This window comes from Leptopilina heterotoma, unplaced genomic scaffold, assembly GCF_015476425.1.
Source record: "Leptopilina heterotoma isolate Lh14 unplaced genomic scaffold, ASM1547642v1 Lhet_1, whole genome shotgun sequence".
In the NCBI taxonomy this organism is placed as follows: Eukaryota; Metazoa; Arthropoda; class Insecta; order Hymenoptera; family Figitidae; genus Leptopilina; species Leptopilina heterotoma.
Genome location: NW_025110812.1, coordinates 1,288,804 through 1,312,361, shown reverse-complemented (window position 1 = coordinate 1,312,361; position 23,558 = coordinate 1,288,804). Strand labels below are relative to the sequence as shown.

At 30.5% G+C, this 23,558-nt stretch overlaps 1 protein-coding gene across 6 annotated transcripts in view; it reads left to right on the top strand.

Moving 5' to 3' along the window:
• LOC122512820 overlaps positions 1-23,558 on the top strand; it is a 415,571-nt gene that overhangs the window by 243,081 nt on the left and 148,932 nt on the right. For all 6 annotated transcript variants that reach the window (XM_043628901.1, XM_043628916.1, XM_043628909.1 and 3 more), the window contains one exon: positions 10,122-10,380. In XM_043628901.1, the coding sequence (XP_043484836.1) occupies positions 10,122-10,380 (259 nt within the window). The remainder of the gene's footprint in view (positions 1-10,121; positions 10,381-23,558) is intronic.

Here is a 23,558-nt window from a genome sequence, read left to right as displayed (position 1 = left end):
CAGTTTTATTTTAAAACAAAAACAAACTTTTATAAATAGTCACCCAAAAACAAAATTTTTTTTTTTCGGTTAACTGTCTCCTGTCCCTTGTAGATCAAATAACCAAGACATGATGGTCAATAAACTCAAGTGTCATAAAACCGTGTGAACAAGCTTTAAGCTTCCTGTAAATAAAATTCTTTTTTTATTAACACCAACACTACAGTGGAACCCCTATTGTTTCCACATTCTCATAATTCTAAATTCCTCCGTCTCACAACTACATTATATAAACAAGGTATTAAAGTATTAAGCTTGTCTCATAATTTCAGATGACAGAAATAAATGACAATGTTTCCTCATCAAAGAAAATTTTATTTTTTCCTCTTCTCTTGAAAAAGATATTGAAACAAAAGGGGTTCTATTTTAACTAGGAATCTGATCGACATGGACGGGTATAAAAAATTTTATTTCAAACTTAGAGTTATTTTACAAAATTTGTTGTATTTTTCTTAATTTATTTTAAAGCAATCGTATTTTAATTTTTGTTACTTGAAAGTTGACTATTTCTAGCGGAGGCGTCTGGGAACTAAAAATGTAAATAAACGCCATCTGACAATAGCGTTGGTGAACTATTTAGTTAAATGACGTAAAGTTACAGTGTGAGTTCACTGACGCTATCACCAGATGGCGTTTTTCTATTTTTTTACATAACCGACTACTAAACAGTGTTTTATTTGGTGTTTAGTTCATGGACACTGTCGTCAAGTAACACTCATGTTTCCACAATCTTAAAATTTTATTTTCCCCTCTTGTCTCTTTTTCACAATTTTGAATTCGGTCAAATTTTATAAGAGAATTATTTTTTTATAATAAATTGTCTTCAATTTTTGTTTTTTAACATTAGTGCCTCCTAGCGGAGGCGTCAGTGAACTAAAACAATAAACAATACGAAAGTATTGTTTATTGTTTTAGTTTTAAAAAATAAATTTTGAATTCGATCAAATTTTATTAGAGAATTCTTTTTCTGTAATAAATTGCCTTCAATTTTCATTTATTAAACATTAGCGCCTTCTAGCGGAGGCGTCAGTGAACTAAAACAATAAACACTACATTAATGAAGTAAGCAAAATAAAATACATTTTGAATTCGATTGAATTTAATTAGAAAATTCTTTTTCTGTAATAAATTGCCTTCAATTTTCATTTATTAAACATTAGCGCCTTCTAGCGGAGGCGTCAGTGAACTAAAACAATAAACACTACATTAATGAAGTGAGCAAAATAAAATACATTTTGAATTCGATCGAATTTAATTAGAAAATTATTTTTCCGCGATAAATTGCCTTCAATTTTCGTTTATTTATCATTAGCGCCTTCTAGCGGAGGCGTCAGTGAACTAAAACAATAAACACTACATTAATGAAGTGAGCTAAATAAAATACATTTCGAATTCGATCAAATTTAATTAGAAAATTATTTTTCTGCAATAAATTGCCTTCAATTTTCGTTTATTTATCATTAGCGCCTTCTAGCGGAGGCGTCAGTGAACTAAAACAATAAACACTACATTAATGAAGTGAGCTAAATAAAATACATTTCGAATTCGATCAAATTTTATTAGAGAATTATTTTCTTATAGTAAATTCACCTTAATTTTCGTTTCTTTGACATTAGCGTCTCCTAGCGGAGGCGTCAGTGAACTAAATCAATAAACAATAAGATAGTATTGATGAATTTGTAATTAATTTATAATCAAACTGTAGGTGTAAATAATTGGGTCTCTCTCTCTCTCTCTTGTCGGTTACCATGACAACTGTAAGGAAACTTGTAAACTTGCCATTAATTTCTAGAAAAGTCACATGGACATAACCTTAAAATTAAAATCACAAAACCTTTTCCATTTGATATCAAATCACATTTTCATTTCTTAATGTACAAATAAATATTGCACATAGATTAAAAAAGGAATTAAAGAAAACTTCTGGTTGAGATTTTTTTCACAATTTTAACTTCAGTACCTTAATTGAACTAATGGTCAATATAAATAACTGGGTAATTTTTCTCACTAGAGTAAAACTCTTTTAGATAATTTTTTTTTTCTTTTTTTTGTAAAAGGGAAAAAGGTCCTTCACGTTGTCGGAAGGACGGGGCCTTAATCCGGCAAAGCCTGCATTGTAAATGGGAAGGCGTGAAAATGCAAATGGTTGGGTAAGTCTGGACGCGAGGAAATATACATATATATGTTTAGTACCGTGTATATAGAGATATATATCTATACTATGTTGTGTTCGTCTCTGTGGAAAATTTACGGTTGGCGTCACGGCTCGTCCGTTCGTTCTCGCGGACGCATTCGCGATTTCGTTGCATTTCGCTGCATTCCGTCACACGTTTCCGGTTGTTCGCGTTTTTCAAATTTTCATCTCAACCCTGTCACGTCGCGACTGCCATTATTTTCAAGGCTCACGTCCTCTCTTTTATTATTTTGGCTGATTCCATGTCAAATCAGACAAAAAAAAAAGAGTTTATATTTCTTTTTTTTTTATTTTTGCACTCCAATATTTTACGAGTGGACAGTTTAACGTGGAAATGATAAATTACTGTTCTGAAATTATTTTATTTTTTTTCTGGAACGTTTCAATAGATTCGAATAGAGAGAGAGTAAAAAAAACAATTTTTTTTATTGCGTATGATATTAAATGTAAAACTTTATTTTACAGAAATTTCTGCAAAATTAATTTCGTTGATTTTAAGCAATCGTATTTTAATTTTTGTTTGATTAACAATTAGCGCTATCTGGCGGTGGCGTCTGGGAACTAAAGAAGTAAACCGTATTGTGAATATAGTTCACTGACGCTACCGCTAGTTGGCGCTTTTTTATTTCTTAATAAAATTATGTACTGAACAGTTTATTTGTGAATAGTTCATGGACGCTATCGTCAAGTGGCGCTCGTGTAGTTTTATACCCGAGAAAATAAGGTAAAAAGTAATTAAAATTTAAAACAAAATTTTCGCGCAGGAGATGAAAAGAAATGTCAGTTGTTATAAGTCGAGAATGTAATTTACACAAGGGAAAAAAAAGAAATTGTAATAAAGATACATCAATGTAGACAGAAGTGTAATGGTGCATGTGTAATAAAGCACATTCTTTATGGAAACGTTTCCTTCTTGGGGCGCTTTTCTTTCATTTCTGATGTAATTACGCGAAAGCTGTGCGCGAAGAATTCGTAGGAAGAGAGAACTAGAGAAAGAGAGAGAGAGAGAGAGAGAAAAAAAGAAAGAGATGAATTTTGTCGGCCATTTCACTAACAGAAATACAGCTCAGTACACGATCCTGATGCTTTGATGCTTTTTACGATCGTCTGATCAAAGCTTTTCTACTACTGATGAAGATAGAGACGAAACAAAAAAAAAAATTCGAAATCAGACATTCCTACGTTTTATTTACTAGACACGATTCACAACTCTCGCATTCGTCTTAATCAAGAATTCTCTTTGTGCATCTCTACAATTCTTTCTATAATGTAGCTATTTTTTTTTATTTCTTTCATTTTATTTCATTCACGTGAATTTTTTAGGTATAATATTATATTTTTTGTGGGGAATTTTATAACCATTTCCCCCCACTTCTATTTTAGGAAAAGTAAATTAGTTGAGAGACGCCATCGCTTGGTGGCGCTGCGATAAAAAAATACTCTTCCACATCTGTTTTGATTATAATATTGAATCCGATAAAATTCATCAACAAAAAGAAAATTATCTATTTCAATGTTGAAAATTTGCTCTTGGAAAATTCGGAGAAAGAATATTAGTGTCCAGCATAAATTTCAGTTGTTTGTCACTGGTGGGCGACATGGAGTCTCGAATTTCGAGCGACTTTTCTTACGATCTTGACAGTTTCGTCAACAAGCTGGTCGTAAAGCCAAACGATCTCGAGAAAAAAAAAGTAGATGTTGTCTATGTCAGGCAAAAGAAGAAATCTGGAAAAACAGTTGTCACTATACAAATATACGTATATGGAGGCATACATTTATATGAATATGTAAATATATTTATATAAATATATATTACAATCGTAAATATGCGGAGAATAAATGGTAAAAACAAAATTCACGATGAAAATTCAATGGAAATTTGCCAACGCTACTAAGTCTGCATTCATCTCTCTATATAGACAGGACTTTCTATTTTCAATGAAATTTCAGCTTTAGGGGAATAATGTTCTTTCTACAAATAATAGGCTTACGCGTTTTTCAATTTGAGAAAACAAATTAAATAAAATTTTTCTCCAATCTCGAATTTTACTTCAATAATATTTCTATTTCGTTTATTTATTAAACAGTTAATTAGTTCTAATTTAATGATTTTCAATATCATTTTTATTGACTATAGTTCACTGACGCCATAACCAGAAGGCGCCATAGTCAACGCGCCGCCAAGCGGTGGCGTCACTGAACTAAAAAACAACGCGTTAAAATTCAAATTCAAAAATTATCCTTTATAATGGATTTTCCATTGTAATTTCAATTCCTTTTAATAATAATTCTTAACAATAATATTCGAAATTCTAAACTAAAAATATAATCGAAATTAGATAACAAATGTACGGATATATACAATTTGAAATGAATAAAGATATGCGATTGTTTTGGAATAAAGGGGACTAATTTGAAAATAAATTCATTGTTTTAGCGCACAATATCAGAGTTTTAACACGTGAATAGATTCCTTGATGCACTCTTTTTCTATTGTTCAAGGGAAATCAGTTTCTCGATTGATAATACGAAGGCAGGACTCGAGGAGTTAACAAAGAACTATTGTTATCGTCTTTTGTTTTCGATTCGAATAAATTTCAACTATACGCGAATTGTATCAAACTTGTGTACTATCGATTTAAGTTTCCGGATCGAAATGCATGTGTACTCAATTTTTTGTTTGCCTCTATTTCTTTCTTTCAATTTTTTCCCCTTTCCTTATTCAAATTATTCTTTTATTTAAAAATTATTTTTTTAAAAATATTTTTTGAAAATATTATTTTTACTTTTAAAAAATTGTTTTTAATTCAAAAAAAAAAAAAATTTCACTTTAAACTAAAAGAAAAATCTTCGGGAAATATAAAAAAAATATTGAAATGCACTGATTAATGAAATTTGAGATTATTAAAAATTTCACGTTTTAAATTCACAATGAAAAAATGCAATATCAATATTCTCGATAGAATAGTTTCAGATTTCCCATTTTTCTGGTAGCTTTATATAAAAAAATGTTATTTTATGACTTCTTTCGTTATTAAACAAAATGTAATATAATATTTGATGTAAAAATATAACGAACTTTGTTGGTTTCCATACGTAAATGATTTGCGAATATAAAGTAATTAGAAAATTTTTTTGTTTTCTAACTTTATGAAGAGAGTCAATATTGTATTTTTTTTTCAATTTATGCGGTGATTCTATAAAAGAAAAACGTTCTTGCTATTGAGGTTATTCTCAATGACAAAAAGGTTTTCGTTGACGCATTCACGCGGAGGCGTCTATGTACTAATTAATTTGGCGGGAAATTTAAAATTAACTTAAGATTAATTCGAAATATTTCCTAAGTTTCTAGATTCTTTTCAATTGTTTCGAATAATAATAAAGCACTAAAATTTAGTACTTAATTTCTACTATAAATATATTTAGTTTGTAATTTATAGTTTTTAAAAAAAATATGAATTGTTAATTTAATTTTTAATGTGTTCTTAAGATCAAGTTAAACATTTCTTTAGCAACAGTTGCAGAGGAAATAAGGTCAACTTTTTTTTTTCTTTCTTTAGCTGCATATTTGATTATTATTCGATCAAGGGCAAATATCGCTTCGAGAGTCCCACTCCTAACCTCCTTGAGGAGCTAGACAAACATAGGGTAGCTGCTGGCGTTAAGGGGTGGTTTTTCAACAACGAAAATGTTTTTCTAAGCCTCCCTTGGCAATACGTGGTTTGTGTACGTCTCTTTAGACATAAAAAAACAACTATTCTTAATCTCCAGAGAGACGTTTCTTCAGAGAAAATAACGTTCAAACGTTTTAAAATTATGTGATAATATTTTTCCCGCACTTATAAAATATCCATTAATTAAATTTTATTTATCTTTTGCGTCATATTAAAAAACAATCTATTTTCAATTTATTACATTAATAAATATTGTTTAATTGTTTAATTAAGCATTTATTTTCCACCGCTTCAACTTTTAATTGGAACTGCATTTTTATCTTTTCCAATAATTTGTGAATTATAAATTTCTACAACGACGGAATAACCTAATATTTATTTATTATTAATATTTATCATAAATTGAATATAAAAAATAATAATTTGAAATTCGTTTTATTGTAGAAGGCACCTTTAACAATTTAGTTCACCGACGCCATCGCAAGGTGGCGCACAAAACTAAATGTTTTGCAAATAAACTATCAAACATTGGGAAATTAAATTAAAAAATATATTTTTTCGCAGCTATTTCTGCTCGGAATAAAAATACATATGTTTTCTAAATGAGAAATAACTGAAGAGAGAAAATAAAATTTTTTTATCCTAAACGGCGTTAAACCATGATTGCATTTGTCAATGATTTATTCATGAGTATGAGGTAAAAATTGCTGTTACAATATTGTGGTTTGGAAAATTGAGGTCGTTTTCTGTTATTTCAGAACGCATTTTCATATAAAGCATGGAAAACATCAGCCATTCAGAAAGGGTTATGTTCCATGTTCAAAGGGCCATTATCAAAATGACCATTAAAATATATTACTCTCATCGTACTGACCGGCCTATCGTCCAAATGCCTGCAAATGTACGTTCCACGAATCAATTTACGTAAATAATAGAACAAGAACATCGAACCCAGTGACCAAGTACACTAAAAACATTGCTTTTCAACATGGAATAAAAAATTTTCAAAAAGAAATATATAACTTAATTTATGTTTAAATAAATAAACAATTAAATTAATAATGTGTAATGTTTTTAATAATAAAAATAATAAGACAGTACATAAGTAACACTGCAAATGGAAAAATACTAACAAATAATATTATAAATAGTAAAAATATTATTCTTATAATTAATTATTCATCATAATTTAAATTCTACGGAAATATTTTCTTTGCAGTTGAATTTATTGTCGAGACTATTAAATATAAGAAAATCGTTTTGTCGAATAGTTCACTGACGCTGTCGGTAGGTGGTGTGCGACTAGAACCAAAACACCACCAAGCGGTGGCGTCACTGAACTAACATCGTCGAATTTTAACAGCAAACCTAATAAACTTCTTATGCAAACTTTATTTTTTTAATTATAGATTAATTACTACCTTTTCATTTTTTAAGAATTGCGTTTCTAATTAAGCAATAAATTTTTTAATAATTTTTAAATAATTTTTGCCAAAACCATAAACATTTTTGGTTATAAAATTTTCATGAGCCTTTAAAACACTTGGGAGCCTCGCGCTTGGAGCGTAAAAATATTAACTGCAAAAAATAGGGATGGAAAAAAAATATTAAAAAAACAACCATATTGCAGAATATTAATAATAATAAAATAATAATAATTTTAACTTTTTAAGTAAACATAGTATAATATTAAAACTTGCTTTATTATCGTTAATTAACAGTTTGCAGTGTTTTTTTATTCTTGATTACTTTTTAGTTGTTTTTAGCGTAGAATGTAAAGAGGAAGAGTTTGTTAATTACCATTTTTATTATTTATTAACATGTGCGTTCCGCGAGTACAAAAGAAATTTGTGGAAACATACGGGTACACAAAATTTTACAATTGGATGGCCACGTGACACTTCACTAATGGAATATAAAAAAGAACATGTCTAAAACATGTGACGTTATTGTTACGTCAATGTCAAGAATTTTGATTGACGTTCATAAATGATCACCTCGTTGAGTCGCAAAATCTAACTCTCACGAGACATTAATTTTAGTTTAAAAACAAAAAAATGTATATTTATTCAACCTTTTATAATGTTACATTTTTAACGTTTGATAAAATTTATATTTAGACTTTCATTATTAAAACGTTAAATTAACTCGATTAAAATTGTAGAAAAAAAATTTTCTATCACAAAGAAAATTTTTTCACACACTTAGATCATAAAACTATTTTTAAAAGTTTTGATTATTCGATAACAAAAATAGGAAATAAGTTTTTAAAAAATTTTGTTATCACAGGTCTTGTCATTTTGTCGGAGTTTTACAATCTTTATTAATCGCGATGGGATTTTTTTTATCTGTAAATTTCTATGAAGAGTTGGACATTTTTTTTATCGTTAAGCTGAAGTATGAGAGTGTTAGTGTATATGGTAAAAAAAGAAATGGAAAGGTAGATAAGAAGGGATTCTGAAAAAAAGGGAATGAAGGTAGATCCTGAGGGAATGAGTTTACGTTGAGAAATAAGAGGGACTTCGATCTTAAATTAAACCTAATGTATCTTCTGATTTATTCGAAAGAATCGTGAAAATCGTTCCTAACCCTAAAAGTGTCAACTTAAGAAAAGAATTTTACAATAAATTTCTTATTTTTTAAAACTAATTACTTTATATATTAAATAAATTTATTAAATAATTATTAAATTAAAATTATTTTCTTAATCATAAGGCAATCAAGTTTAATTTTGTTTTTTTAACATTAGCGCCTTCTAGTGTTGGCGTCAGTGAACTAAAACAATAAACAATACATTCAAAAAGTAAGCAAAACAAAATATATTTTAAATTCGATCAAATTTTATTAGAGAATTATTTTTCTGTAATAAATTGACTTCAATTTTCGTTTCTTTAACATTAGCGCCTTCTAGCGGAGGCGTCAGTAAACTAAAACAATAAACACTACATTAATGAAGTGAGAAAAGTAAAATACATTTTGAATTCGATCGAATTCAATTATAAAATTATTTTTTGTAATAAATTGCCTTCAATTTTTGTTTATTTAACAATAGCGCCTTCTAGCGGAGGCGTCAGTGAATCAAAACGATAAACAATAACACATTCATAAAATAAACAATATAAAATACATTTTGAATTTGATCATAAAAGAATTATTTTCCTATAATAAATTTATTAAAATAACGTACGGCGCATAATTTGTAATTAAAAATTAATTAATAATTAATTAGATTAAAAGTGATGAATTTTATTTATTTGTGATCAAATTATTAGTGTAAATTATTGTGTAAACAATTTGTCTTGTTAATTATTAATCATTAATTATTATTAATGTCCTGTGATTATCTCAATCAATAAATAAATTAGTCAGGTTAATAGTAATTGATATTAATATTATCACGTTTAGTTCACTGACGCTTCCACCAGGTGGAATTATTATAAAAATTTTCCGCATTTTAAAAATCATTTAATTTCGAATTTTAAATTATAACTAAAATAGTAAAATTAAAATTGAATAAAATTTCAAATCGACTGTCAAATTTTCGATCCTTTATCAACTGTTCAATCTTGCTAGTCATTAATTACAAGTAACTGCTTATATGCTTTCCTTCCCGGATTGTATACATTTTTGAAAACCTTGGCATTTACACTATCATGTTATTAGTTCGTGGCCAATTTGTTTATTATTTTAGCCACGAACTAAAAATTATAATAGAAATGACGCGGTTTTCAAAAAGGTGTACAAACCTTAAGAACAGGATATATGCAGTTACTTGTATCTTAAAGGGTTGGGTAGTTAACAAAAAAGTTACAAGTTTTATCTACCAGGGTTGGGAAGTTGCTGCAAAATTATTGTGGGGTTGGGTAGTTATCAAAAAAAGTTGAAAATTTCATCTACCAGGGTTGGGAAGTTGACGTAAAATTTTTGTAGGGTTGGGTAGTTATCAAAAAAGTTGAAAATTTCATCTACCAGCGTTGGGCAGTTGCGGTAAAATTAAAAATGTTACCAGTGGCACTTAAGGTGTAGTTATCTACTTTTTAATTCAGTGACGCTATCGCCAGATGGCATATGTCCAATTTCGGCTACAAATCTACAAATTTATTAATTTATTTCTTCTAAATTCTTGATAAATGGAATTTATTTCACTCGTTTGTAGTTAATTGGCAGTAAACTATATAAATTGATGAAAATAAAAATTATTTTTCTGATTTCAGGGTCCGGTTGGGGAAGTGGGCGGCGTGAGGCTGCCATTACAATCATTGCATGGATATGGTTCAGTTTTCATGTATTCAGCCTCAACCAGCCCCGGTGGTGGAAATGGCCAGGGGAGCGGAGGCGGAGGTGAAGTCACCCTCCGCCTCCGCGAACCTGAGGACATTCCAGAAGAGGTCCTCGCTCGTCTCGAGGATACAGCAACCCTATCCATCTCCCTTCAAGGCGATGCTGTCCTTAGGTTAGGGGCGGCTAGTGCAGGTATTGTTTTTCATCACCATTAAATTATTATTTAACAAAAAAAAAAAAACTTAAAGAGAAGATAAAAAAAATAATTAACTAAAGAAATAAAAAAAAAATAGTCTCGGAATGGTTGAAAAGACAGAGAAAGAAATGGGGAAAATTAAATACAGTAGCTACTTTACGAATTACAATTCAATTGCTTTCGTAAAGTTTTTATTTTCCGTCTTGAGAATCGACGGAAGCTAAACAGCATTGCGAGAAAACACAAAGTTGAATCTCGTAAAAGTCAACATTGAGAATTTATTATTGTGCTTGTTTGTGAAAGTAGGAGTGGGTGGTGTTTTCAGAAAGAACAGTGAAGCAAAGAAATCTTTTCTGCTGTTTTGACCTCGAAAAAACTTAAACCCGTCTTGACCTTATTTTGGTTAAAACAAATCCTCGGAGCTAAATTATTATGAGATAAACAAAATTGCGAATGCGAATTTCAATTTTATTTGAAATCATCATCTCCTTCCCTTTTACTTTTTACTTTGTAAAAATATTTTCATGAAAATCATAGTAAAATAAAAGAATGGAAAATGATGTCAGAAAGATTATTAAATTTTATTTCAAAAGAAATGAAAAATACAAGGATTTTTAAAGTTGTTGGATGAAAAAAAAGTTTTCTCATTTCTTATTACTGTCGACTTTCGTTTTTTAATTTTTCAAAAGTCTTCCCCTCTACTCTCAATCTTTGCTGAAAATAGTGCAATCAGCTCTCAAGAGTCGATCTTTTATCACTGTTCTATAGACTGAAGTTGACACCACTAGCGAATTGATTGAAAACCAAGATTAGAAATCAACAATCGCCATATGTGAGCTCATTGGAAAATCAAAACTAGGTCAACTTACAAGAAAAAGAATTTTCTTATTCAAATAATTGATGAATTTTCTTCTAAACAAGTATTTTCCCTTTCAAGAATATAATTAATTTTTATTATAATAAAACGTCTATGAACTGAAACAATTTTTTTTGGTAGAATTATTCCAAATAATAGTTAATAGACGCCATCACCAGATGGCATCACTTCAAGGCAATGTTAAGGTCAATTTACAATAAACTCGTAAATATTCCACTTTCTCGAATCTATTCTTTCGTTTTCAATTTTATTTTTTAATTCACTTGTTCTTATTCACTTGTCAGGTAACTAATTTTGTATGTAAACTTGTTTTAATACAGGGTTTAGCTACATATACACTAAAGTCCAAAGTGTTGAGAAATTTCGATTTCAAAAGCAAGTTTCCAAAGTCAGTTATAACCTACATGAAGCCTCTTACAGACCACTTTGCAAGACTAAATTTCCCAAGTGAAGCTCGTCTAAAGTTTCAGTAGCCATGTTCCATCCAAAACGATCAAAATTTTCGATCTTTAAGCCTTAGCACAAACTTTATGATAATTAATTATTCAAAACTATCCAAATGTTGTTAATTAGCTAAGACTTGAAAAACATAAAAAAGACAATATTTAACTCTTAATTTTTTTATTTTGTTGTAATTATTTATTTTATTTCAATTAATTATAATAATAATATAATTATTTATTTATTTTAAATATTTATTTATTGTAATTTAATTGTTTATTCTAATTTATTGTAATATAATTTAATTTACTGTAGTAATTTTAACCATTTATTTAAAAGGAAATGTTTATTCAAAATATTAAATTTAAAACATTCTAATAATTCGCTTGCGGTGTTAGTTCAGGGACGCTAACACCAGGTGTCACGAAAGTCGCGCTATATGACTGAATTTCCGAGAAAGTATTAAGGCTAGTACACAATAGAGCCTAAGATTCAAGGCCGTAAAACGTAAATCGTAAAATTTACATAAGAGAGTAAAGGACGGAAATATCCTGTTCTTTTCTTTCTTATGTAAAGTTTACGACTTACGTTTTACGATTTTGATTTTCGTGTTCAGAGACTCTTAAGGTCTTAGGAGAACTTCTTCGGAAACGAAAATCGTTCTATGGAAAAGGAAGCAAATATGTTTTTGTCCTTTTCTAACTTGTGAATTTTGATCGCGAAGGAAATTCGCAACACTTTGGCTTTTAATTAGAATCAATATCGTAAGGATTAATTAGAGAAAGACACGAAGTTTATGGTTTTGTTACTCTTTTCACGATTCTCTGATATACCTTGTAAATTAAGTTTTTTTTTAAAGTGACCTTGAAGTAACATTTGGTATTTAGTTCACTGACGCTGTCGACAGGTGGCACTGCAAACGATAGTTTGGAACGTAGCGGAAATACAGTTAACTGCATATATGCTGTTCTTACGGTTTGCACGCCTTTTCGAAAACTGCGTCATTTCTATTATAATTTTTAGTTCGTAGCTAAAATATTAAACAAAGCCACGAACTAATAAAATAATGGTAGAAATGCCACGGTTTTAAAATATGCAAACCGGAAGGACAACATATAAGCAGTTACCTGTATCTTCTAGTGAAGTCAAGTTGTAGTTCACTGAAGCCGTCGACAGATGGCATTGAAAGTCGAGATTTTAGTTCAGAGACGCTTTCACCAGTTGGCGCTGCAAAATCTATTAGAAAAATATAATCCAACTTCAGTAGGTGCATCAATAATTCGACAGAACAAAATTAATTATTCAATGTGCAAAAAAGGAAATATAAAAAAAATTGCATTTCAAATGAATCTTGACCCAGTATTTCCAACGCCTCTCGAGTTACATTGAGAGCTTATTAGTAGTAGAACAATTTCTCATTAATCACTTCTTTCTTGATTTAAAACCCTCATTTTAGAGAGTATTTGCAATTCTCCTCTATTTTAATACTACCTGTCTCTGACTTTGGGTGATTCATTTGAAGGTAAGGGACATTAGTGTCAACGTTAACGTTTGAAGGAGACTTTCAGAGGGTTAAAGCGTCTGCTTTAGGTGAAGAGAAAGGGAATTTGAGAGCGAGAGAGTGAGAGTGTGTGTGTGTGTGTGTGAGAGAGAGAGAGAGGTGATGTTTGAAGCAGCGTTTCCCCAGCACAAACGACCCTCTTAATCAATCGCCAGCACCTTTATCAAGCCCTATCTCCTCCCCCTCCACTTTCCCCTCATCTTCTGAAAATCCCCCTCCCCCACTCTCCAACATCCAACAGCTACGTGAAACCAACTCTACCTCGGAACCAAAGCCTAAAGCCGTCGTAACAAGCCACAACTTCGATAAATCTTTCGAAAAGGGCGTTCCATGGTCCGTGTTCGAAACGAAATGAGAAACGCACGTTTCCGCAAACAACCCTCGAAAATCCTGCCTCTTTCGAATCGCAGAGCCGACGAGATTTTACTTTCTCTAAATTGTGGTTGATTTTCTTCATTCGAATCATTGCTTTATACCCTTAAATCAGAATGACCTAATTTTTTTATTTGATTGTCCAAAGGGACCCCCCACGTCGAAAAATTCCATGGAATTACCCCCTGGAAATTGTAAAATATTTTTAAAATAAAAAACTTGCAAAATTTCCATGGAAACCCTGTGTAAATTCCAGGGAATTTCCATGGAGTTTCCATGGAAATTTTGCAAGCTTTTTATTTTAAAAAGTATTTTAACATTTCCAAGGTTTTCATAGGTCAGGGAAATTAGGAAAAAGTTAATATAATGTAATTATAATATAACTAAATTTTTCAATTATGTTCAACAAATTTTTAAAAATGCCACGTCAAAATTTCAATTATCTTTTAAATTAATAAAATTCTTCTCCAAAATTCAATTATTTAAAAAAATTTGAATTAAAAAAAAAAAAAATTAAAAAAAAGAAAAAAAAAATTTAATAAAATTCTTGGACAATATTTTAATTCTTTTCAAAAATTTTCCTCAATTCAATCATTTTCAAAATCTACTATTTTATAATAAAATTTTTCAAAAAATTTCAATTATTTAACAAAAGTGTCGATAAAATTTAAAGCAAACATTAAATTATTTTCATAAATAATAAAATTTTTTAACCTTGATTCAATTATTTTCATGAATAATAAAACTCATCATTGAATTTCAATTATTTTTAATACAATTTTAATCGAATTTCTCGAAAAATGCAATTATTCTTGAAAATTTTATTCAAATTCGTCGAAAAAATTCAATTCTTTAAAAATTTGTTGATGAAATTTTTTTTATGGATTGAATATTGAAAAAAACATTCATTTATTCAATAAATTATTTATTTTTCTATTTAAATAATTGAATGCTCGTAGAATTTTCTAATAATAATTGACTTAAAAATTGAATTTCAGTTAAAATTTTACATTATAATTGAATATTAAAAGCATTATTGCATGAATTTTGAAAAATAATTGATTTTTGAAAATATTTACATTTCTTTAAGAATTTATTTAAAATTGTATTAAAGATAATTGAGATTATATGAAAAATTGTATTATTTATGAAAATAATTGAATTCTTGTAAAGAATTTTTATTAATTTTTTTTTAAATAATTGAAGTTCTGTTAATAATTTTATATTATTTATGAAAATATTTGAATTCTTGCAACGAATTTTTATTAAATTTTTTTTTAAATAATTGAAATTCTGTAAAGAATTTTATTATTTATGAAAATAATTGAACTCTTGCTACGCGTTTTACTAATTTTTTTTAGAAACTTGAATTCATTTAAAGAAATTTTATTAAAATAGTAGATTTCGAAAATATTTGAATTTCAGCGAAGAATTTCATTATTTGTGAAATGTAATTGAAGTCTTGCAAAAAAATTTTGAAAATAATTACATTTTTTAAGGAATTTATTTAAAATTGTATTAAAAATAATTGAAATCCTATGAAAAATTTTATTATTCATAAAAATAATTGAATTCTCAGGACGAATTTTATTGTCATTTTTTTAATATTAATTGAATTTATGAGAAAAATTTTATTACTTGTAAAAATCATTGAATTCTTGAAACGCGTTTTATTGCATTTTTTAAAAAAATTGAATTCATTTAAGAAATTTTATTAAGATAGTAGATTTTGAAAATATTTGAATTTCAGCAAAGAATTTCATTATAATGTGAAATATAATTAAATTCTTACAAAAAATTTTTGAAAGTAATTACATTTTTTGAAGAATTTCTTTAAAATTTTATTTAAAATAATTGAAATTCTATGACAAATTTTATTATTTATGCGAAAATAATTGAATTCTTACAACGAATTTTATTACATTTCTTTTAAATAATTGAAATTCTGTGAAGAATTTTATTATTTATGAAAATAATTAAATTTTTACAACGAATTTTTTTAGATTATTTTAAATAATTGAATTCTTATGAGAATTTTTATTAAAATAGATTTTGAAAATATTTAAAATTTAATTGAATTCCTGAAAAAAATGTTTGAAAATAATTACATTTTTCGAGGAATTTATTTAAAATTGTATTTAAATATAATTTAAATGCTATGAAAAATTTTATATTACAATTTATGATAATAATTGAATTGTTACAACGAATTTTATTAAATTTTTTTAAATAATTCAATTCATGTGAAAAATTATTGTATTACCTCAGGGGGTACTTGTATGGAATTTTTTGACGTGGGTGATTAGAACAAAAATGTACAATCAGTTGCATATATTTGCTGACCTTTCTGTCTAAATGTTTTTTGTTCATGACATGAATTTATTCGTACGCCACGAACTAAAAATATTTGATAGAAATTAACTTTTCAAAATTTCCGTTAAACTGAAAGGGGACGGCATATATATGCATTAAATTGTACTTTGGGAAAATTTAGATGAGAATTATTATCAGTTTAGTAGTTGACTGACGCTACCGCTAGGTGAAGCGAGAATGTAAATGTCATCTTTATTTTTTTCACTATAAAAACGAGAAGAGAATGTAATTTATTTTTGTGTCCGTTGGTTCACTCTATGCAGAATTCAACAGTGTTAAGGAGACAATTTCACGGGCATTACTTTCGAAAATGTAGCTGGGAAGCGACAACGTCGTTTTTATCTTGCTAGCCATATCCATATCACATCCAAAAAGCGGTCGACTTCCTTCTGTTCCAACGGTTGCATTGCGATTCTTCTCGGTTCACAGCCACTTCCATCTGTGAGGTTATAAAACGACAGCTTTCCAGGGAAAACTTCATGGAAACGTGACATAAAGTGCTACACGTTTCTTAGACGACACCTTCACCAATTTCCTCTTTTCTCCCTTTCGTCGTTCCCTCCTATCCTTTTTGAAAAAAAACCCTTTCTACATTTTTGTTTTTTTCTCTTTCTCTCTCTCAAAAAAAAAAAAAATTGTCAAATAAATAGTTAAATAATTATTATTTGTTTTTCCATGAAGGGAAATAAAATTAGAAAAATTCAAATTAAAATACCTTGTGAAATTGAATAATTTCTTAAAATTTACAATTATAACCCTTCCAAAAGCGGAATATTGAAAGTGGAATCGAAAGAAGTTACCTAATCGACTCCTTTTCAATTTTTCTTCTGCTGGTATTCAAGGAGAAAATATGTCAGGGTTGGGTAATTAAGAAACCACACCATCTGGTGATAGCGTCCCTGAACTAATTTTCAAAACTAGAAATTCTTTTCCGCAGTATAATTACAGTTTATCAAAATCTACAAAAGTATTCTTAAAGTGGAATAAGTGACTATCAGATTCAGAAAAAGAGAAATATCACCACAAACTCTTGAATTTTATCGACTATTTGAAGAAATTCCATCACTACTAAATCTTTTCTCACTCAGCTGAGTTTAAAAAAAAAAACTTGCTATCGGATCTCAGGGTAGAAAAAAACAGAGAGAGAGCAAAGAGTGGGGGGAGGGGGATGGAACGGTTGTCGCTCGACACCAAAACGCTAAAGTTTTGCATGGTCGGCGCCATACGATTTAAGTTCTCCCCGGCAAAGTTATAACGAGAATTGCTCGCCGTAAAGTTACAAGTTTTTCACCCGAACTGGACTTTTTTTCCACACCGGTTCTTTCTCGCGACTTCATTCTCCGCACTACCTCTTTCTTCTTTCCTTTTTCACCTTAACTCTTCAAATTTTTTCTTCTTTCTTTATTCATATTTTTTTCCACGTCTATATCAAACGCTGGAATATATATATATTTTTTTTTTTTGCTAAAGCCAGAAATGTGAAAATATCCAGTATACTTTAGAGTGGGTTCAATTTTTTTTTTCCCAATGTCACCGCGATGGGTGGTATCCCTGCGGCGAGAATAAAATGCCGGCATATTTCAGACTTATTGCCTCTGCATTTTTGTATACTTTTATTGTGCCTAGTTTCATTCTTTGTCGTTTTTACGGTATTACTGCAGCATTACAAGCATTTCGAGATCCAAACCATTTGAGAAACAAAAAAAAAGGCAAACAAACAAACAAAAAAAAAGCGCGAGTAAAACGAAGAAGCGTGTACTGCCTGTACGATTTATTTCAAATTACTTTAAACGAAGCGAAATAAATCCGACCCAGAAAACTGTTTTCACATTAAACCCAACGACAAAGTACTTAAACGACTAACTGGTCTTTTGGAATACTTTATTTAATTGAAGTGGAACATGGCTTATATCTACTGTTGGTAATTTAATCGAATTTACTTTCAAAGGCAGCTTTGAAGAATTACGATGACACTTTGATGATTTTTGAGGAGCCCAAATGTGTGAGGAGCCATGTCTTTAAAATAACTTTCGATTTTCTGTCCAGGAGGAAATTTTGATGAAACGAATTCTTTTTGTTACCGACCGTAGGTAATGCAGAGTGACGCTCAAACAGATGGCGCCCCTTTCAGTACAATTGCGTCCAATTTAAAAAAAATCACATCAAATCCTTACTACTTGATGTCTACTGTAAACCAAGCACGTAGATATTCTCGTTCGGTTTGTAATGATTTAATGTCACGTATTTAAAATTACGTTATAAAGTCTCACGTAGTTGAGGCAGAGCAACAATTTTCTTCTATTCGTACAGAAAAACATTATACAACCGATGAATCCATTTCCTGAAATTTACTCTCCTTACCGGAGCACAATTTCTAATTTGCAAAAAAGTAATTTTTATTTACAATTCGAAAAAAGTATGTTTCGAAAAAATTTTCTGACTAATTGAGAAGAAATTAGCGCAGTTGTGGATCTAATTGCTGCGAAAAACTTTCAAAAATTTCTCAACCTCCATTCGACTATGAGATGTTGTTCTTAAAATCTTCCAGTTCTTTTAAGTTTCCCAACTATTTTTCCCTCGTTTTCTTCGACTTCTCAAGGCGCGCACGTTTTATGTCATCACGTGCAAGTCCACCCTTCCGTCTTGAATTATCAGCCGGGAAAAATGAAATCCTATCATTACTTTTCTCGTTGAAAATAATAACAGGTAATAAAAGTAGAAAGAAAAATCCAGCCAGTGATTGAATCGATTGTATTTTCCCCTTCTATTGATATTGTCCCTTGGTATCCTTTACAATCCGTTAATATTTCTTTTTTACGGGGAGAATAAAAATTAAACAGAAAATGTAGAAGTTAGAGTGACAGGGGTTATGACGGAATTTTCAATCTCGACGGTCGGTATTGTCGCACACGTAACTTTCCGCTTGGGAGTGAAAAGGAAAAATGCTATTCTTACCCTTTTCCTCTCACGAAAAAATTTACTGGAAACATAATTCTGCCTACAATTACAAATCCACATTCCCCAGTATTTTTACATTTCCCTTAGAAGGATTATTATTCGAATTATTACCAAAAAAAAATTTCTCTGAATGAAAAAAAAACTTACCGAGTCATAGAGTGAATTTTCCAATTGTTCCGCGAAAATGTTCTCAGATCGTAAATTGTAGACTTTTCCCAGGATTTGCATATTAAATTATCGTACTTCAAGTTCCCTTAAATTTAAAGGTTATATATACTCTTATGATGTGAATTTGTTAAGCACTCACACGCACATAGATCATAGACATGAGTTTGTGCGACAGCTTTGCTGAAATGGGAACATTTAAATGCACGAGAGCTTTTCGCGGTGAAGAAATGTAAAATCTGCGATTCTCCAAGGTGCTTCGTTTCTCAAGAGAAAAAGAGAGAAAGAGAGAAAAAAAGGGATGGTGGAGTTCTCATTGAGGTGTGTTAGTCGTCATGTTGAGAAAAAAGAAAAAAATCCACAAAAGGGTAGTTCGAAGTCGTGAGGATATCAAATTCAAAGTATGCGAGGGCGCACATGTGTGAAAAAGTAGTCGAATATTTTTAAAAAAGTTAAAAAAAACCCGAGTTTTATCCTATTGCGGTTTTTTGTCCCAATGTATTTATTATACTTTTCTTTAAAATATTTATCTGCATGGTTCTGTTGCAGTATATTACTGTAAGGTTATGATGTAATCGCAACTTAAAAATTGTTGTGATAACTCTGACGATTGTAATTTTTGTGAATTTAAATCAATGTTATGTCTGGTTTTTGTTTTAATTTGGAATTATTTAAAATAAAAGTTTAAATTTGAGTCACTTGGCTTTAACAGTAGTTTATTTCCTTGTAACAATAAAGTTGACAATTTATACTTCAAATAAAATCAACCATCGCGTTCCTCGTTCTCTCACATGAACAATCTCACTAAATTTCCCTAATTTAAGAAGAAATTACAAATTAATTTCATAACATTTAAGAAGGTGTGTTGCCTATTGTCAGGCGTTTAAACTACAAGACTCTTTAAATTCTCCAACAGTTTTCAAATGTGTTTTTAAACCTTTCGTTGATCGTTGACTGATTTTCAAAAACGTTACTACATAAAAATTTTGCATTTTCATCGTTATCGGATTTTACCAAATAGTCCCAAAATAATTTTCTTAATCTCGACAATTTTTTGAATATCACTCAACATATTTACCAATTTTTATCTGCAAAGTACGTTAATATTAAAAATTACATAAACTTACCCAAGTGAAGTCTTCGATAAATAATTAAAGAACTAAATTCTGAATTTGGTTTTGGCAAAATAATGACATATTCAAACTAACCTCAAATTCATTGGAGGAAAAAAATAAACATGTAAAGAGTATTAAAAGCAAATTAGGAATACGCAACAACCAACCATGAGTTATAAGCTTACAAGGTATCCTTATTATATTATTGCTGGGAGAAATTAAATTATCAAATAAACTTGAGTAAACTGAAACTAAAATTAGATGTAACTGAAATCCTTTGACAGTTAGGTTGTATATGTAATGTCTCGAGACTCCAGTGGTGGGGGTGACGCGTCTTTTGAACGACTTTAGTTCTCTCAAAAACTAAGCGGCGCTCCGATCATAATGATTCAGTGGCCAATGATCATTGGCCTTAACTTACAATTAAAATCGTAAAAATTAAACCAAAACAGTTACAAACAATCATTTTAAGGTTATAACATTTACTTTTAAAGGAGTTTCTTATGTTTGCAAAACAAATAAAAATTTTCGTATTCATGGATGTAGGGAATTTGTTTAACAATATTAGATTACTTTCCCATGTGTGTGTGTTTGTTTTCATTTACATATAAGTGTGTGTGTGTGTGTTTGTTTTATATTTGACAGCTTATGTCTATATGGGGAAATTTTATATGTGGTGTTAGTGTTTCTTTGGGATTATGTGAACGATAGTGTGTGAGTGTGATTGTGAGTCGGACGAGCAAAAGAAGGGGAGGGGGAGGTGATTCTGAACCAACCTAACCAAACGCGTTTTCCCCTTCTCTTTCTCACCACTCTGTTTCTACTACCATCGTTCCCCCACTCCTCCCCTCCCCGTACCACAGTAACCATCTCATCGCAACTCGCACCATCCAGCACGATATTATGAATTCAAGCACCGCGTTGGAGCTTTCGTGCCACTGGCAGACCGACCGTCGACGGTTCGGAAAACACTGTAATTTATGGTCGAGCAGGGATGAAAGGGGTGTGGAGAAGGAGAAGGATGAGGTAGAAAGAGCAACGATGCATTTCGTTAATTATTCCTAAAACTACGAGTCAGTGACCTGATGTGGAAGATCTCGGCAAGTTTTTTCTGTCATACTGACCTATTAACCTAAAAGCAATGTCAAACATTTCTAACCCTAAACGCTGTGTTGTAATTTGTCAATTTATAAACTATCGTTAAGCTTGTTTACTTGTTTACAAATTATAATCTAAAAGCTAGCCATCGTTTTTTTATGGGAAAAAAAATTATTGTAACAGATGCCATTAATTCTTGGAAAGCAGGGTTGGGTAGCTCTGTTTTTCAGTGACGTTTACCAATCTAAAGGTACATTCACAATTGATTATACTCTGTACAGTCAAGTGCATTAATGCTTTCCTTCGACGATGTTTTAATAAGTCGTGACACATCTATTAAAATTTTGTTAGTTCGTGACGTGTAACGTCACGAACTAACAAAATTTTAATAGATGTGTCACGACTTATTAAAATCGGAAGAACGTGCCGTCAAACCGGAGGATTTGGGTTGGAGAGCATTAACTGTATCCCCATTATTATTTTTTTTAGGGTAATTTTTTTTTTTTGTAAAAAATGGACAAAATTATGTAATCGACCCATTTGATGATAGAAATATAGATATGACTGCACAGAGTGCGGCATGTGTGTGGCGGAATTATCTCGATTCCATGCCATCCCCTGCGTTTGTTGGATAGCGACCACCGACGAAACTACGTAAATTATGAACGCTGTTTGAGTTCATGCCAGCTACACCCCCCGTTAACCGGTAACCATCCCCTCTGCGTGTGACCAGAGGGAATAAATTTTCATAGTGCGATGCATCCGCCCGCGAAACGTTGCTTCTGGTATTCGGGGGGTGTAAACCCCTCTCTCTCTCTCTCTTTCTGGTTTGACGGTTTTATGTTATATATACCCACCTTCAGTATTTTCTCTCTACACTAGAGTGCCTTGGCGAAAACACGAGGAAATTTCTTACTGCCAACTAGAGAGAGAGAGAGAGAGAGAGATTTATAATAACCATGAGGTCTTTATTTTAAATCATAACTGAAGTATTTTTCTCACTGTATATACACCAAAATGCATATATGCTGTCCCTCCGATGAAAAGTCGTGATATTCTTAGTTTGTGACGTACGAATTCGAACTAAAAAAATTTTCGACAGAAATGAGAGGACTTTTCAAAGGCTCCTTCAGAACGGAAGGACAGAATATATGCGTTTGGATGTAAATTAAAATGTTTTTTTTTGTGCATTCAAAATTTAATCACTGGTATAATGATAAATTTCCAAAATCCCTTGAGGAGTTTATATTTTACTTGCTAAGAAGATTTATGATTTAAAGTGAAATGGGTTGTCAAATTGAAAAGTTGAGAAGCACTTTTCGTTTCACATAACTCTCTTGAAAACTTTAGAATTTCCTTGGCAAGCCAAATTTATGATATGGTGGGTTTAAATTTTATGATGAAAATCGGTAAATTTCTGTAATATCCAAATATCTTTTCATTTTAATTAACATTTTATTCACACATACATATGAGGTGTCAAAATAAATTAAAGTAATTAAGGTTTTAAATGCAATTACTCCTATTAAGAGGGATTTGAATAAAATTACTTATTTCTCGATTATCAGCATCACCGGTTGGAGAGTGGAATTAGTTCAGTGACGCTATCGCCAGGTAGCGCGTTTAGCAGAGAAATTGTAATTGTTTTTGCATTTTAAATTGGAATTAGTTCAGTAACGCCATCGCCAGGTGGCGCGCTTAGCAGAGAAAGCAATTTTTTATTGTAAATAAGAATTAGTTCAGTGACGCTATCGCCAGGTGGCGCGTTTAGCAGAGAAAGTGTAGTGTTTTCTATTAAAAATTAGAATTAGTTCAGTGACGCCATCGCCAGGTGGCGCGCTTAGCAGAGAAAGTAATTTTTTTATTGTAAATTCTACACGAATAGAAGTAGAATAACGAAATATTTTAGCTCTTTTGTTCGTATAACAAGTCTTTATGCAGAATAATAATCACCCCCCGTAAAAGATGGATTAAATCGATAAAATACTCTCAACTACCATTGAAGCAAAGTTCTTTTTTTTCTCTTCTTTTATTTCCAAAAATTTCCCAGTCGATTTTCGATTGATCGACAGTACGAACGTTGCGAATAAAACGAAACCCGATTCCGTTTCGCTTCACGCTCGCTCGACTTGGAAAATTGGCTCACGATTTTCACCACCTATTGCGGGTATTGGAGGGCGTGAGCGAGCCAAGCAGAATATCAAAACCGAATTT